At 41.3% G+C, this 17,544-nt stretch overlaps 1 protein-coding gene across 7 annotated transcripts in view; it reads right to left on the bottom strand.

Annotated features, from left to right (window-relative positions):
• Positions 1-2,032: 2,032 nt before the first annotated feature.
• si:ch211-200p22.4 (phosphatidylinositol-binding clathrin assembly protein) overlaps positions 2,033-17,544 on the bottom strand; it is a 74,703-nt gene continuing 59,191 nt past the window's right edge. For 5 of the 7 annotated variants that reach the window (XM_056369722.1, XM_056369729.1, XM_056369723.1 and 2 more), the window contains 7 exons: positions 14,319-14,462; positions 14,049-14,079; positions 13,490-13,622; positions 11,358-11,381; positions 6,532-6,588; positions 5,897-6,013; positions 2,033-4,860 (listed from right to left, as the gene is read on the bottom strand). In XM_056369722.1, coding sequence (XP_056225697.1) covers positions 4,846-4,860; positions 5,897-6,013; positions 6,532-6,588; positions 11,358-11,381; positions 13,490-13,622; positions 14,049-14,079; positions 14,319-14,462 — 521 coding nt within the window. In that variant the 3' untranslated portion in view covers positions 2,033-4,845. The remainder of the gene's footprint in view (positions 4,861-5,896; positions 6,014-6,531; positions 6,589-11,357; positions 11,382-13,489; positions 13,623-14,048; positions 14,080-14,318; positions 14,463-17,544) is intronic. The other 2 variants (XM_056369724.1, XM_056369726.1) reach the window with 1 other exon arrangement.

Here is a 17,544-nt window from a genome sequence, read left to right as displayed (position 1 = left end):
CCAAAACCCTCCCCGGATAACAAAATTACCTACATGATAAAGCTGTAATAATTACTGGCAGTTACATCAACGCTAAGGAGACGAGCCAGTAACGTTTATGAGATCCGAAAAAACCACAGTAGTCTCCTCCTCTACGCCCTTTTTGAAACCACTCAAGACACAAAGAAAGAAAACCTCATCGCAACAGGCAGGACTGAATTTCCATGCAGAGAGAATCTACGAAACGGAACGAGACACGGGAAGAAAAGAAAAGCAAAGAAACTTGCCCACAGGAACACAAAATGTAGATTTAGCTTGCAAGAAAAACGCCTGAAAAAAGTAAGTCAGACCAGGTTAAACACTTGTCTTCATACCAAAGCCAACCAATTTTGTATTCTACAAACATCAGAAAATGATAAGAACTGTAGCTGGACCTGATATGAATTGTTTTTAAGATCCAGCATGGTGATGACCTGATTCTGGCTCGGCGCCACCAAAGCGACGCCTCTTTCTGAAATGCCAGTTTATCACACCAGATTAGAGACAGCAAGACAGCTGTCGCAGGAAATAAAGAACCATGATTAGAACTAAATTTGGTGCCAAAGTGGAGGCATCCATTAAAAAAATAAAAAATAAATAAAATAAATTGTGCCAAACTTGGAACCTAAATACAAAGGTACTTTTATTTTAGACCCTGGAGAGGAGGATTTTGAGGATGGAGAAGCTCCAGAATCTATGTTTAGGATGCATGCAGTGTCAGAGGGAGTTCATGCTGACACCAGTTCAGTTTTAGGGCTCAAGAAAGCAACTTTCTGTTCACTGATATTTGGCTGGACACAAAAATCAAAAACGTTTCCCTGCTGAAGCTGGAATTGTGCTTCTCCGGGATCCACCGAAGCAAACGAGTGGCATCCGGACACGTTCGCATGCGTTTCTTTTACACTTGGTTCTGGGGGGTAGGACTTGTCACATTTAGCAAACCGTAAAAACAGATATAGTCTGGAAACAGAAATCAATTTCACCCCAGTGACCGAGTGTAAACAAAACCACGACATTCGTGAAACAGAATTTGGATTTATTATCAATGTAAAAAGGACGGGACGATGACAAGCTGGTGAATGAGAAACGTGTTTTCCTATACTCTGCTACAGAAACAACTCGTGGCAGTAGTATGCTGAAATGTACATCCAAACACTGAAGGAGAAAATAGAGCAAACTGCCTGACAGGATATTGACGTCCACTGCGACCTTCCGTTACCAATAACACATCTGTTTGCCAAGATGTTTACATGTATTTCCGCAGAAGCAGAATTCCAGTCTAACAGGGCTTAGAACTGAAGTTTTGTTCAGATATTTAAGGGATCTGTGGATTCTCTTGCGACATTTTTCCGACTAAATAAAAAGTACCCCTGAACATCAGCTAGTTTGTTTGGCAAATTGAGCATATTAACTTTCTAGCTGCTGCTGAAATCTGCTAGCATTTAGCTAAAGCTCATTTCCAAACATGGTTGGACTACATACTGTACTTAGTTCTAGAAAAGCACCGTATGTCTCTGCCACAGCCAACAAAGCCTCCATTTGTCACAAAAGACCTGGATATCCAAGCATCAGATTGGCTGTTGAGGTTCGTCAGTCCAATCAGAAACGGTTTGTACGCTGCTGACATCATAACGAGAGGCGAAGATGGCCGATTGCTGGCGAGACGGGGAAAAAAAGATGAGGACCTTACCTACCGGACACTGGAGTGATGCTGAGAGCGAGAAGGAAGAGCGCACTTAAAGCTAGAAAGAAGCGAACCACAAAGCCTGAGCCTCCGAAAGGTTTCATCTACAGCTAAAAGACAGAGACACCAAGAGAGATAATAGAGCTATAGTCAGAGCAGAGGTGAGGACAAGGTGGGAAACCTACTGCAGGAGGTCTTCTACAGGTTTCAAGGAGGATACTATGAAGAGAAGCTAAGCTAACACAAGACTGCGACAAGAAGTGTCTAAGAGCAATATCTATCCAACAGCGACAGTGATGGGTTAGCGCAGACAATCTAGACAGAAACTGGTTATTATTAATATTATCTTTTTTTTTTTTTTTTTTTTTTTTTTTACATATCTACACATACCAAACAGTGACAAAGCAGGCTAAAAAAGCATTCTAGAGATAGACCAAGTAGACAGAGTTGAGAGACTGAAGCAAGATTCTAGAGATTTCACAGCAGAGTGGATGATGAGTGCGATACGACTGGACTATTACTGATGGTTGTTGGGATGTAGACACTGGGCTGGGACCGGGGATGGGACTAATAAACAGTTTCAAGTTCATCGTTTGAAAGGCAGGAAAATAACTTTTAGTTACCTGCCAAAGTGGCTGGTTTAGACAAAAAGATTAGGCAAACTTGTTATTGTAAAACCCCAAACTATCTTTTACAAACTTCAAATCTCTTTCTCAACTTTTTTCCACGCCAGGAAAACTGGCAACAGCTCCACTACGGCAGGATAGTCACTTCAGTGCAAAATTTTTGCATGTGCATTTTGCAACAAAATTTGATTTTACAAAATCAAAACGAGCACGTCTTGTGTCAAACTCGCTGGCTCAAATTTGGCTTGAAATCTGACACAATTTGACCCTCAGAAATAGCCCTCAATGGAAAATGTACACATAAATGTGTAAGCATACACGTGAACGCACGGCACAAACACACCGACAGTCAGACTCACGGTGACGGAAGCTTTGGCTGAAGAATGGCCATGACATCTTACACAAGTCAAATTTGATCCCCCAAAACTTCCTGGAACCACAGAGCGAGGGTGATGCCAAAAGTTCAGTGTCGTTTGGCTCTTGGGGCAGATAGAGTCGCACTTACAAGACTCTCACTTTGATTCAGTGCAATTTAAAGTGAATTCAACTTGATTCAGTAACATGTAACTCACTCACTCAGTGCTGCCGTCATCAATCATTGGCACATAATGTGGATCTGCCAATAGGGTGTACCTAACGAAAAAAGCTCTTGAATGTTTGAATCTGCTTGGTGAGCTAATGAAGACAAGAAAACCAGATACACACAGGTCAAGGTGCTAACAGGGAGCTAACAGGCTAATGATGCTAATAAACGCTCTTTAGCATGATGCAAGTACAAATTTCTTCAATTTTACCCAAGTAATGGCCAAAAATGACAAGATAAGCGCGTGTCAAGTCCCACCTCGCTAAAGGCCTGGTTACACCATTGTTTAAAATTTTGGGGAACTTTTCAAAGCAAGTTCAACTTGCTATAAACTTTAACTCACAAATTTGTGCTGCTGACCAATAGCAACCTATCTTGACATTGCTGAACTTAAAGTCCAAAATGGAGGAAGCTAACGCTGCTTATTAGTCGCGTTGCACCATCCACTTTATAATATAAAATAATAATTACTTATCTTATATTAATGTTCCAGAAAGTCTTCTCTTAGAGCATAAACTGCTCCACAAAAGAGGAATGGCTCGGAGACCAAGATACATCTTTTGAATAAACTGAGTGAACTAATTGTCAGTTACAACACTAGCTAGCTTAGAGCTTTTTTTCTCATCTCTTTACTCTTTACTGAATGAAATGATGTAAAATCCCAAGGACAATATGCCAGGGGAAGGTAAACAACAGCACAGAAAAAAGAGAAAAAGTTCAGAGAGCTATGAGAGTGACTAGTTCTTGTTTGGCTAATGTGTTAGCGGTTAGCTCACCAGCTAACAAGCGTTTCACACAGGCACATGGATAAATTTCGCTGTGCCGCTTTCTGGTGTGACCGGGCCTCAAGAAAAATATTTTTTAAAGAAAAGTTTTGGTTCACAAACAGTTCAGACAACTCTGTTGTTCCATGCTAGCATGTTGTCATCGCTAATCCCTGTCTCTCTGTGTGTATCTGTGGCTTTAGGAAAAGAAAAACAATGCAGTATGAGTAACAAAGACTTTAGCTTAAAACCCATAACAACAAACGCTCAACTACTATTAACAAATGGTTCAACAAATTGCTGTACAAGCCCCGATAACATTCAGGAGAGGTTGCAGGAGAAAACAGATTGAAAAATACAAAGATATCCCAACAGAGTGGAAAATTACGGGGAACACACTGGAGAAGATTTGCCTCTAAATCTCTCGCTGATTGGACAGTTGTGGACTCAGACAGAGAACGAGGGAGGGGATGGAGAGGTCGGTCGTGAAGGTATTATCTGAAGCAACTGCTGTGCGCACACAAACACAAATACAAACACACACACCTCCACATTCACACTGAACAAACACTTGTCCTCTCCTAAGTGCTCCCAAGATGCCGTTGCAGGCGGACAGAAACCCAGAGAAGACAAAATAGCACCAGTATGAAATAAAGCTAATTCTGCAGCAGAGACTCTCATGACAGTCAGATATATACAGTCTGACTGTAAAACCAGAGGTAGGATTTCCTCAATCCCCTCTTATCTCCTCCATCTTTCTTTACATCTTTCTCTCTCATCCATGTTCCCTCTCCTGAATCATCACTCCATCGATGGGATTTAAAACACAAATCAGGACAATATTACAGAAAGAAGCTGCACACGCACAAGCACACACACACACACACACAAATGCAAGGAGTTGTTTCAGACAAAGACCAGCCAGGACGACCACATCCCCCACCACATCCCTCCACCCCGCCATCCCTCCATCCTCTGCTCGGTCATCTTCTCCTCTTTCCAACTTGTTTTTTGGTGTTGGTTGGTTATCTTGTCGTCTGTCTGTCTCTTAGTCATTTCAGCTCGATCAAATCATTCCTCCGTCCATCCGATCATTCCTCTTGTGTGTTTTCTTCTGCTGTTTGTTTGTTTGTTTGTCGCTTTTGGCACTCTGCTTCCCCGCTGACTGGATTACATAAACTGCATCTGAAACAAGACAAGGGGTGAAAAAAAAAATCTGAGAATTTGTCTCACTTAAAACCACTTTGCTGCTTTAACTGGTTGCCAGCAAATGATTTCGCAACAGGAATTTCCCATTTAATAAAACAAGACAGTGATGTATGTTACACCGGAGGTTTGGGACCCCCGCAAAGGGATACCAACATAAATCTGAGAGGTCACGGGAAGATCAACGGGATAGGAAATAAAAAAAAAAAGTTCATGCGCCACAGACATTCTTCTAATTTTACTTTTCTCTCCCTCTTAAAATTTAAATACAATCATATTAAACGTATTTCAATTTTACCAATTGCTGATTATCTAACAGAAGTAGATGATGCTAAATTTTAATAATGCTAATTTAATGATGCTAACTTGAAAACATGACAGTGGTAAATGATAAAACGCACTGTACCAGCAGCACAAGCAGAGAGGAACAAACATCTGTCAGTTTAACATTAATCTGAAGTTTACTTAAGTTTAGTAAACAGCTAACATTAGCCAATATGAGCTCAAGGTCATACAAGACCATTTAAGGCTGTTGGCGGCTAAACCCATGAGTGTACTGGGGTCACAGTGAAAAAGACAAGAAATGAACATATATCTGATTATTTCTCACAAACGTAATTAACATGACGTACTGGGCGCAACTAATAATGCTGCAATTGTTGTGAAATGCAGTAACTTGTCATAAATGTGAGGAAAAACCCAAATAAATTAAATTATGTCTAAATTCCTAGTAAAGCGATTTATTGCCATTGGCCACTGTGATGTTATTAGGGCTGTAACTATTTTAACTGATGTTGTAATATCACTGAGTAACTGTGGTAAGAACACGAACAAACAGTGGAATCATTTAAGACTTCATAATTTTATCTGTCTGTTTTCCGCTCATTTGCTCTGTGTATTTATCTGTGTTTATTTGCTCGGTGTATTTATCTTGTGTTTCTGGGCCAGTGCTGCTGAACAAACACAGGGACAGATGGATTAGGTTAAAGTAAGTGCATGTGCTTTGTGTCATCACCTGGGCTCCGGGCATGGGTGCGAAGGGGTTGGTGGGTCTGAGAACAGGCTGGTTGTACATCATTGGCTGAGGAGCCATCACTGGTACCCCGCCCATCTGACCCATCTGGGGAGGGACCTGCAGAGAGAGAAAGATATAGAGAAGAGGAGGCGGAGGAGGAGGAGGAGGAGGAGGAGGGGGTCGGGATGGAGAAAGATGGACAGAAAACAAAACAAGAACGAAAAACAGCGAGACAGCAAGAGAAAAAATAAAGTGAGGAACCAGTGATGCACAAATAGCAAAAGGGCATGAAAGGCAGAAACAAATGGAAACAGGAGAAGAAAGAAAGACAGAGGGAAGACAAAGAAAACAGTCAGGTTAACGTAGCTACTGGTGAACCTCTGTACTGTATATATTTTCCATTAGAGGTAAAATCACTAGTTGAGAATTTCATTAGTCAATTAACAAAGATTTACAAGATAATTACCTATTTTTTTTTTTTTTTTTTGCTTTTAAAAAAGAATATCTTTGTGTTTTGGACAAAACAGGAAGCTTGAATACGAGGGATATAGGAATGTATAGGAAAGTAGTTGCAGCCCTGTACTGCACGTATGTGACGGTTCGTACATGAAGAGTGGTTTTCAGTGCACACTCACCATTCCATACACAGGCACTTGCGGTGTGGTCATGGGGAAAGCCATGGGAGCTGGAGCCTGGAAGAAAAGCAAGAAGACAAAAAATAAAAATAAAGACATCACAAATCTAGCACCTTTAGCTCTGACAGACATCTCATCTGTCCCGGTTAGAATTGTCTCACTGAACACAATAAATAAAAAAACACACACCGTCTACTGTATGCGACTACGTTTAATGCTGCTAAAGTGTGCGTGCATCAGGAGCACAACAACGCAGCATGCAGCAGAGGTACTTAGCAGAATCCCACTGGGAGCAATCATTACCACCGCTTTAAAAGGGGGTGGCTCAATAGGACAGCGTTTAGCCCTGCCCTCCTTACTTCACAAATCAAATCCACTAAGGCTGAATGGGCCTCAAATTCGACGTGACGGGCAATTTGTAGCCGTCGTTTACAACCCACGCACATCTGCATCAAAGCCGCCGATTTCTGCCCGACCAAATTGGTAATTTATGGGAGTGAGTGTCCACGGGAGCATTACAGTATCAGGAGCAGCGAATGTCCTGGAGGAGAACCAGTTTTTAAGATGAGAAGTGAAGATACAGTGCAGCACAACAGTGTAGTATCCATAACTCATACAACAGTATTAATATTAACAGATGTAAGATGAGGTATCTGTTGCCTCCGGTAATTTCGTGGAGGCAGGCGCTCCTACAACTTCTCTCAAACCAAACTAATAAGGATCTGCGTTTTTCAGTTGGGAATACCTGCAAGCACCTGCACACGATCCAAGATTCTCCTCCTATCACATATAAAAGTTCAGTGTTTGCTGCAGTCAGAAGTTGAGGCTGCTTTGCTCTGCTGGCTCGCCCTGAAGTCGCAAGCTTCCCACTGTTTTCAAAAAGCCATTAAAAACAGCTTGCGGAAACACGCTGCTGCCTTCACAAACCTAATCCATCACCGTAAATGAGACAACTGTGGCAGTTTTCTTAACATGACTTTATAACGCCTAAATCACTGCAGCCGTGTAGCGCGTATTACTAACTACTTCCCCTCTGCCAGAGTTGGCTGTGTTTAGCTGGAACAAAGAAATTAAAAAAAGAGTGAAAAAAAGGACAATATTTCCACAGCACAGTAATTAGCTGTGTGGTGAAATCATACATTACCTTTGCAGTCTTAGGTAAAATGATGGATTACATTAATCAAGGCGATGAAATGAGCCTCATGAAATTTAAGCTTTCATGGGCAAAAATACAACTGCACTAGCATCATCCTGTAATTGCTACTTATGCAACGACACCTTAATCAATGCTTTAAACAAACAGCAAGTTACGCTGGTTGATCTATAAAAAGAGATTAGTCTCACAGTATTTTACAAATTGCTGCATTTCTCTTTATTTAAACATAACTGCTTTTACTTTTACTAGAAACTCAATTTCTTCCCTTGACAGTCAAACTCGTGTCATGTTCGGTTTGTCACTGAAAGTATAAACTAGAAACTTAATGTTTTATGCTTTTAAGCACGACAGTATAACTGCAGCTGATTGTGTTGTAGATGGTTGAAGTATCTACGGTTTTGGAATAAATGAATAAAACCAAAAGCTTGAACAGAGAAAGTCAAACTGAGGCGGTGAAGAGCTACAACTTCTACTTTCAAGACTATTTTCTTTAACCTCTGTTTGTATGTGCCATCATAAAAATTAAAAATTCAAAGATCAATTTATGCATTAGCACTTCCTGTTTACCACTGGATTACTTTGATACTGAAGAAAAACAGGAAGTAGCATCATTGGGAAAGTGTAACTTACTGAATCATTAAAAATATGTGAATAATGTCTGTGTTAAGATTCTCCTGCTAAAATTGTTGATATTTTCTTATTGCTACTGGCATAATCTTGATAATATGAACTGTGTGTTGATGAGAAATATTTTGTTTGACATCATTTTAGACAACGATATATAGATATTTAACCATAAACACTGTTTACCTCATCTCATCCAGATGTTTTCATTAAGAAAACAGCATTTTCTGTTAAGACTTTTGAAAATTGAGCCAAAGCAAATGTAAAATGCTTTAATATCTGAGCTTCAAAAGGTTCTTTAAAAGGCGAAGACAGGAAGTGGAAGCGATTCTCTGCCAAAAGATTGGCAGAAAAAACCCCCCCAAAAACAGGTTTCTTGTGGAGCCAGTGTACTGATCTCAGGAGGTAATCAATGTGATGGATCAGGCATCGGCTTTTAATTCTGGCCTTCAGGGAGCAGGCTGTGAAAGCTGATCATAACCATTGATCAGTCCGATCTCTTGCGGCGGCAGAGAGGTAAGAAAGAGTCCCAGTTTAGACATAAGACCTGAATCTATCCGTCACATATGTTTACCGGTCATTTGGTGACGCACTGGCGGTTTAAAGGTTTTACTGTTGAAAAATCCTGATTAAATATCTAACCGACTTTACTGTCATCTGCACCTGAACCACTCTGCTCCACTTAACAAACCACCTGTCTCTGCGTCTGCCCGCCTGTGTACAATGACAGCGGGAAATCATTTTATTTTGTTCTTCTTTACGAATGACAAGATGATGTGCTGAGAGGAAAACAGAGCAGGTGAGATGGAGTTTATGCGCCGCTTCACCTTCTCTGTCAGCGTTTTTGTCCATCTGTCTTTCAGCCGAGCCGTCAACCTAATGCATCATGTTTTAACATTTATCTGTTTGTCTGTATCCGTCTTTTCATGCTCAGCCTCTCCTGCTGTTTCTTCTCTCTAGTGTGTTTCCCTGTCTGCCGGTCTATCTATGTATCCTTTTTTCATAATCTGTCTGTTCTCCCCTAGATCTTTAACCCCAGAGTTTTAGCGATTCAAAGCTGAACTTTTCCCATTCCCTTTGCCACCTCCTTCTAAAGGGCGACAATCTTTTTTTTTTCTCTGGGCCTTTTCTGCAAAAAGACAGACATCTGACCTCAGATAACCTGCACGGTTAAATGAAGGTTAAATAAGTGAAATGCTTCGCTGGATTTCTGGCATTTGAAGTATCAAGCGAGCAGAAACCGTTGCAGCCTTGCCCTGCTGCCGAGAATCTCAGGCGTAGCTTGTTGCTTATCATGCGTGATGCGTGACAGCCTATTTATTCTCCACTACCTGTGATGTCTTATACGTTACTGCCACATACCGCTATGACTTATTTATTGTGTTGAGGCTTACAGAGGTTATGTTTGCCATTTTTGACAGGCATGTCCATTTACAAGTCAGAGATAATAGATTTTCTTTCTTTCTCAGGGACAATAATAACAACTTCTATTAATATTTTCTGTCTGTAAGCAAAAGAAAAAGAAAAGAAGAAGCTTAAATTAGTCAAAGCGGATGCATTTTTCTGTTTTCTGAAGGCAGGATTCAGTTCACTGCTGACCACACAATGTAGAGACTTTTGTCTTTCAGCATGTTGGAGGACAAAGACATTATTTACGTCACGTTTTTGCATTGTGCTTCTGAATTAATCCCCATAGGCAATTTCTGTGTTTTTGCGTTGTCCTTGTCAGTGAGAGTCAAAGATGAAGTAATACAGCCAATATCATGTCTCTGGAATTAGACGGGAGCTGAGCCTTAGTTTCACAAGTCTTTGGGTTTTTTTTGGACACAGACTGTGAACAATGACGGAAGATCTTCTTAACCTGTTAAGTCTGTCGGCACATGGTGTTGGGTTAAAGGATAGGGCTGCTGAGGTTCTGTATTTTTTCTGTCAACAAATCCCGTAAGAAACCGTGCATATACTAATACGAAGCTGTACAGCAGCGAGGAATAAGTTCTATCAGGTTATAGCTACAATATTTGGAATCAATATTGTTGGATAATTTCATTTAGGGCTGGATATTTCAATTCAATATTTCATGATTCAGTTACATCAGATAAACACCATTTATGTGTAGGGCGCTTTTTAATATTCATCCTGGGAATTTAACTTTCACCTGCATTCAATAACCAATTAACACTGTTGACAAGTGCACGTCATAGGCTAAACTGCAAACACATTTCCTGGTTATAAATCTGTGGACCAAGACTTTATTACTTGGCAAATACAAAAAAACTAAAACACGATTTATCTTCATTTTTAGGCCATAACAACTGAGAAAGAAAAAAAAAAAACTTGTGACTGTTTAAAAGGGCGTCATCACCGGGAAAAATAATGATAATAATAAAAAAATAAATGCTCTCCCACACAACTACACGTGGACGGTCTGCAGCAGATGCTTCAACTAACGACAGCACATCCACTTTATTGATGAGTTTGAGCACAGGCAGGACAGAAACTGAACGTCTGCTCACTAATTCATCTGCACTGTTTGTGTTGACATCAGCCTGATATCTGCAGACAGCTGCTAGCTAGTGTTAGCTTCCCGGCAGCAACAAACTGAATCTCGTAGCCAGAGATAATACCTCTTCAACAAACACAAACCGAGAGCTCAGATCAGCACTTCTGCACTTGTATGCTTTATCTCTAGATTTGCCTTCAGGTCCACACAGACTGTAACTGTTCACATCACAGTTTATGGCTGTTCATGACTCAAGGTGGCTCACATAACCAGCTCCTGGTATCAGTCAATTTGCTTAGTGCTTACATAACCAGCACAGAACATTAGCCTTTAGCACAGAGGTGAAAGGGTTATTTGTGGAACGTGGGCATGAACTCAATCAACTTTTTGTCAAACAAGTTGTCTTCAAGGAAAAAGAGAGGGTGGCAGAGAAAGAGATGAAGAGGAAGACGGCAAAGAAAGAAGGGAGGGAGGTTGGAAGCACATAAGAGAAGTTACAGGGCAGCTTGTTAAGACTTTTCTTACTAAACAGGGATAAGTACTTACATAACTAGTATAGAACATTCCATTCTGCATCAGGACGCAACAGGGAAAAAAGACAAAAGACAGAGAAAGAACAAGAGACAAAGAGGCAGAGAGAAAGAGGAGAGCGAAGAGTGAAGGTGACAAAGTGAGAGTGAAGGAGAGAATCAAAGAAAATGAGGTGGAGATGATGAAAGAGGGAGGGAAAAAGAGAAAGATAGGAAACAGGGTTGGAGTCAAAAAAAAGGAAAAAGGAAGGAATTTAAGAGTGAGGAAGAATATGTGAAAAAAGAAAGGGAGAAAGCGTGAACGACAACATAGGCAAAAAAAAGGGAGATCGACACAAAGGAAATAAAATGAAGGGAAAAATAAACGAGGGGTCATAATTCGGACGTGCAGATGTCAAAGGCAGTGCAGCGAAAACAGGACGAGCAGATGACAACGCAAAACAGAGTCGCGATAAAGCCGAACAGGAGAGAAGAAGGGAAGGAAGACGAGTGGATGACGGTGCAAAACAGATGGGAGAAATGCATGAGGTGGACGAGCAGGACAGGAAGGAGAGATTAGAGGGGATGACAGCAGGGTTGAAGGGGTGGCAAGGGAAGAAAGAAAGAAAGAAAGAAAGAAAGAGAAAGAAAGAAAGAAAGAAAGGAAGGATCAACAGGAGAGAGAGGAAGAAGATGATAGATATTGGGGAGAGGGAGAAAGAGAGGAAGTGGAGGGTTAGTGACAGTTTGTCCTCGTCAGCCAGAAATTGCAGTCCAGAGATCAGGAGGACAATCAGGAGCTGCCAAGATCAGCACACACACACACGCAAACACACACAAGCGCACGCGCACACACACACACACACACAAACACGCAAACACACACAAGCGCGCGCACACACACACACACACACACACACACACACAAACAAACACGCAAACACACACAAGCGCGCGCACACACACACACACACACAACACACACACACACACACACACACACAGAAACACACACAGAAACACACACTTACACTCACACAAGGCATGCACAGGCGGTTATATTCTGTACAGTGCACTCACACAGACTTCCATCTATTCACAGGACACAACAAACATTCACATGCACACAGACAGGCAACAATTTTAAATAAACTATTTACACACACAATGAACAAAGTTTGTTTTTCTTTCTTTTCTTTTTTTTAGGAAGGTGTCTGCAAGTTTTATTTGGATAAATGTAATAATTCTTCTTTTTCACAACATCGTTTCTGTGGTCTGAGAATGACATGTTCACTCCCAGTGGTCAGGTGACCAGGCCGATTATAAAGTAGCAGTGCAGCCACGTTATCTTAACCACTTCATTTGGAAGTAAAAACCAACTGTGAACTCAGCTGAAATGTTGGTAATAATTCCTCACTGCGCAGGTGTACTTACAACTGTGGTAAGTTAACAGTAGATCAAAGATGCCAAGCTGCTATTTGTGTAAGTTTTGCTATTGCTTCATAGCTAACGTTAGCATTAACAGCTGTTTACTTATCCAGTCTGGAAGAAATGTTGCTAGCTCAGCATCAAATTTACTTTTACTCACCAACAGCTGTCTCCAGCAGCGAAAAAGCAACACCTTAACTTTTGTCTCTATCACGTCTTTTCTCCTACTGAAGTTAGCATGCTAACCAGCTAGCCCCGGCCCATCTCGCCATTTTCCCAATAGCGACTCACTAAAGCCTCCAATCTGCCCTGAACACGTAACGCTGCTCAGAGGGCGAATATAACCTGTAAACACAACGCCAGCGGCAATCTCCCCCCACCAGCTCCCGGCAGGAAACCAGCGTCGGTGGCAGAGAAACTTACAAATAGCCCCTTTAAAACAGGCAGCACTGTTATGATTTTACCATTTGCCTTTGTTTTTGCTTCCAAATGCATCTGGCTTTGTTTCCAACCTGTCTGACTAATCGTGTTTTGTTCTTGTTAAAAATGCTGCCGCAGTAACGATAGAAATGTTGGCCGAAAGTTTATAATAAGAAGTTTTAATAAACTTAAAAATCCAAGACTTACTTACAGACACCATCAAGGATCCTTTTAAGTACATTGTCAAATTGTAGAATTCACTGCACCACATGGGTATTATGTGTGTGTCTGCACGTCCAGTGTTTGTTTCTGTCTCCTTACCACGTGTTGTACAGGCATGGGCTGTGGGGCCACGGGCGCGGGGCTCCACTGCGTGGTCGACATGGTCTTATTCTGCCAGTTCTGGCCCCCCGTCAGCTTCTTCTCTCCAGGCTGGTTCCACTGCATCTCTGGCCTGGGAGAGGGATGAGTGGAGCAGCAAAAACACCAACACACTGTCAGGGTTGTGTTTTTTTTTTGTTTTCCCTACATTTTCACCTGCTCAACCTGAGGCAACTTTCTCAAACAACACCAAAATCATGTGTTGGAAGCTTGCTCTATTTCTTTTTTTATCCCCCCCCCCCCCATGAAGTGCATGATGAATTTTAAAGAATAACGATATTGCTGCAGAAACATTGCCTTTAACGGTTTACAGAAGCACTTTGTCACAGACTTCAGCACATAAAACCAATTAAACACTTTACAGACTGTAGGTAGGATTTCTGGCAACAGTAGAGAGGTAAAACAGGAAGGCGTTTTTGCTGTGCCACTGCATAAAGCCTCTAGCCTGGACTACAAGCACACAACTTAGAGAGGTATCATCACAACTCCAGACACTCACTTCTTGGCTGGGGTCCCACCGAACTGCAGATCTAAGGAGGGACAGAAACAGATAAAGTGAGTGATCACAGTTTAAAGAGAAGGTATTTGCTCTCTGATTCGATCATATTTTAACTAGTTTGTAATATTCAAATGTTTTCAAGTCGAAAGTCTTCATAAAAAAAAGGATGAATAAAAATAAATGTTTTACCAGAAGGCAAAATACTACTTTACAGACACTGCAACGCTAGAGCAGAGACTGCTACGCGAGCACATGGATCTTGACACTCACTGCCCACGAGGTTGGCCAGAGAGGAGTCGAGGTCGTTGGCTAGCAGCTTTCCTCCAGGATGGATGGCCATTTGAGGAGGAGGAGGAGGAGGTGCGGTGTGTGTGGGAACTGTAGGCTTCAACAGGTCTCCTAGAGCATCAAAACCTGGTGGAGAAATGAACTTGTACATGTAAATAAGCTGGAAAAAAAAAAAAAAGAAAGCTTGTTTTTTGATAAGAAGTGGAAGAAGAAGAAGAAATAAACACACAGGCGTTAGTATATCATACAGAGACATGGATTAGAGGAAAGCGAACGCAAGCATATCAGATTAAATGTGCAATTAAGAGTATATTGGACAAAAACATGTAAATTATTGGAAAGGGAAAATGGCATTGAACAACAGAAATCAAATCAAAGCTAAGAACTGTAACTAGACACGCTGGTCTGTCTTCCACGTGTCAAAGTAGCGTACGTGTAGCTGTAGTAGAGGAGATACTCTGTATTCAAAGGAGTTTGGAGGGTGGTGTCTATTTAAAAAACAATAGTAAAAGTATAAGAACTGATTTGCACAATACTTTTGTCAGCTTTTGTGTAAAGCTGTTAACATTAGCTAACTTGCTTGCCACGGTGATAACCAAGCGATACTTCCCCGGGCAACGAGTTTTCATCAGCTACAGGTTACAGGTTACATCAAAGAAGCCATACAGTCACAGTAACACATCCAGTGTTTAGCATTTTCCCAGGCGAGCCATGGATGCTGCTATATCAGCATTTAGGCTAATGTTAGCAGCTATGTCCTTCTCTTTGTTGGATATGGGGAAGTTTATACTCCCAGCTATCCTAGCTAATGTCACCCAAGAGTCTGCTATGTTTGTCAAAAACACTAGTTATTCCTAATCTTCAAATCTTATTCTTTTGTTACCGAACTAAAGGCTTTTTAACTAACTCCTGAAGCTAACAAGGCTAACTAATGAGAAGCCTGCTGTCTGAAAACCAAGACCCAATACTTCAAAATTTACGAAAACTTTAGCGTGGTGAAATCTGCAGCTGTTATAACTGTAAACTAAAAGCAACTGAACTATTATTTATAAAGCTGCAAAAATCGGAAAAACAGTGAGAGGAAACTCGCGCTTGAGCTCAAAAAAGTTAGAGAACAGAAGAGCCTGGATCTATGAGCAGACATTTAATCTAATGAGAGCCGACACAACTTTCAGCCTGATTTTTTTACCAACTTTTAAAAATGTCCACTTGCGGTTCAACTCGTTTTAATGAAGCGAAGCCGGACGGTTTTGATCTGAGAATATTGCTGAGCTGTACCCTCCTTAATATGAACCCAAAATCTCACTGCTTTCCTCGCTGTTAATTGAATTCTTACTGACCTATTTTTAGCATTTACCTACAAGGACAGAGATTCCTGTTTAAAGCAGATACAATCTACTCAGACTTTACTGTGATACAGGAGCCTTACTCTATCAGCAGCGGGCCTATAATCCCTGACTCAGTAGCTTGCAGCAGTTGTTTCTAGATGATTGATTTATCTGCTCGTTGCTGTCATGTAAACACTCCGACTCCGAACAGTGATTAGTTTTGAACATGTATGTGTGCGTGTCTGTGCGAGAGTGTGATCGTGTTTGTCCATGGCCGGTGGGTGCAAATGACGGAGTAATTTCCTGCGTTCGTGTTGGTGTGTACGTATGTGTGTGTGTGTGTGTGTAAGTGCCTGTGTTAACAACTTCCCATGTCAGCACTCATTCAGCTAATGGCTCAGTATTACTCTGCTGGCAGAAACCCGGAGGTGTGCGTGTGTGTGTATGGGTTTATATGTGTGTGTGTGCTCGGTGGAGCGAGTGGTAAACATGGCTGAAATAAAAAGGAGGAAAAGAAAGTTGAAATTGAAAACCTTGTGATGAGCTGTTAATTTTAATGTAATTTTATGCATGGGTGGGATTTCAACTCCTTTTCCTTGCATTATTGTTTCCTCTCAACATCAGTCATCAATTAGGAAATTAAAAAAAAAAAAAGATACCTGGAGACAGGAAGTAGAAACAAAGTTCAGACAGGAGCAAGGCAACAACACAAAGCTGGACAGAATCAACACAAGAACGAGCAAGATGTAAATGCAAGACAACCACTGTACATGTACAGGATATGGGAGGAGAAAAAAAAAGAAAAAGAGGCAACTGTTGGTGGAAAAAAAGAGGGAGGAATAATATTTAGTTAGGAAGCGGTGTGTAGGTCTGACAGTGGTGCTGACACAAGAGATTCAGAAAACACTTTTCCTGCTAGCTTAGCAGATGAGAGAAACGAGAGAGAGAGGGAGCGGAGGGGGAAGCACACAGAGACAGAAAGACGTAGAAAAGACAGGAGGAAGAAAGTTAGAGACAGAAAGCAAAAAGGGTAATGAAGAAAGCAGGAGAGAGAGCAAGGGGGAGATGAGGAAAGGAGTAGTTTTGCCCACTATCTTTTTAATTCTCTTGAGGCTAATTTCTCTCCCACTGTCGGCATTTCCATTATTGTTGTCACTGTGATAAAACACTTTGGCAATGTGGGTGATTTTTTGTTTCTTAAACCACCGTGTCAGTAAAGCCCAGTGAATTAAATTGAAGCAAGGGAGCAATAGAAGAGAAGCAGAGATAAGAGGCGAGGGGGGGGGGGGGGGGGGGGGCGACACACAAAAAAGAAACAGAGTGAAACAAGCCCTCTCAGTAGATCACACACACCACAGGGCAGTGAGAAGAAGAAAATGGATGGAGGGATTTGTGGAAGAGAAAGAGACGGAGGTAATGAAGCGAACACTGAGAGTGATGTATCGAACGAGGAGGATAATGCTACCAGCGTTAGCTTAGGTGTTTCGGCAACGGATTTGACAGTCAATCGAGTTTAAGATCAGAGAGAGGGAAGGAAGTTAATCCATGTCAAGGGTTCAATTCAAACACGCTGGGACGGAGAAATCTGTTTCTTACTACTAAATATGACAGAAATTTAAAAAAGGCTGGATTATCCAAAGCCCGTTTTCAGACATGGAAGACGTAACATTGCTGACTCCATCTATCAGTTAAAGTGATGCAAATGTTCCTCAGCTCTTCATTTGGCTCTTGGAGTGTGAGATGGAGCGGTGTCGTGTATATTTTCTTATTAGGCAAAGAAATAACTATTCACTTAGCACCACTCTCCCCTCATTCACCTGTTGCTATGTCTGTCAAACTTTCCATTATGACAGGGGAAATAAGCAGTTTACAATAAAAAT

The sequence above is a fragment of the Seriola aureovittata genome, chromosome 23 (assembly GCF_021018895.1).
Source record: "Seriola aureovittata isolate HTS-2021-v1 ecotype China chromosome 23, ASM2101889v1, whole genome shotgun sequence".
Classification (NCBI taxonomy): Eukaryota; Metazoa; Chordata; class Actinopteri; order Carangiformes; family Carangidae; genus Seriola; species Seriola aureovittata.
The sequence above is the reverse complement of the archived record's forward strand: the minus strand, read 5'-3'. Positions and strand labels throughout refer to the sequence as shown.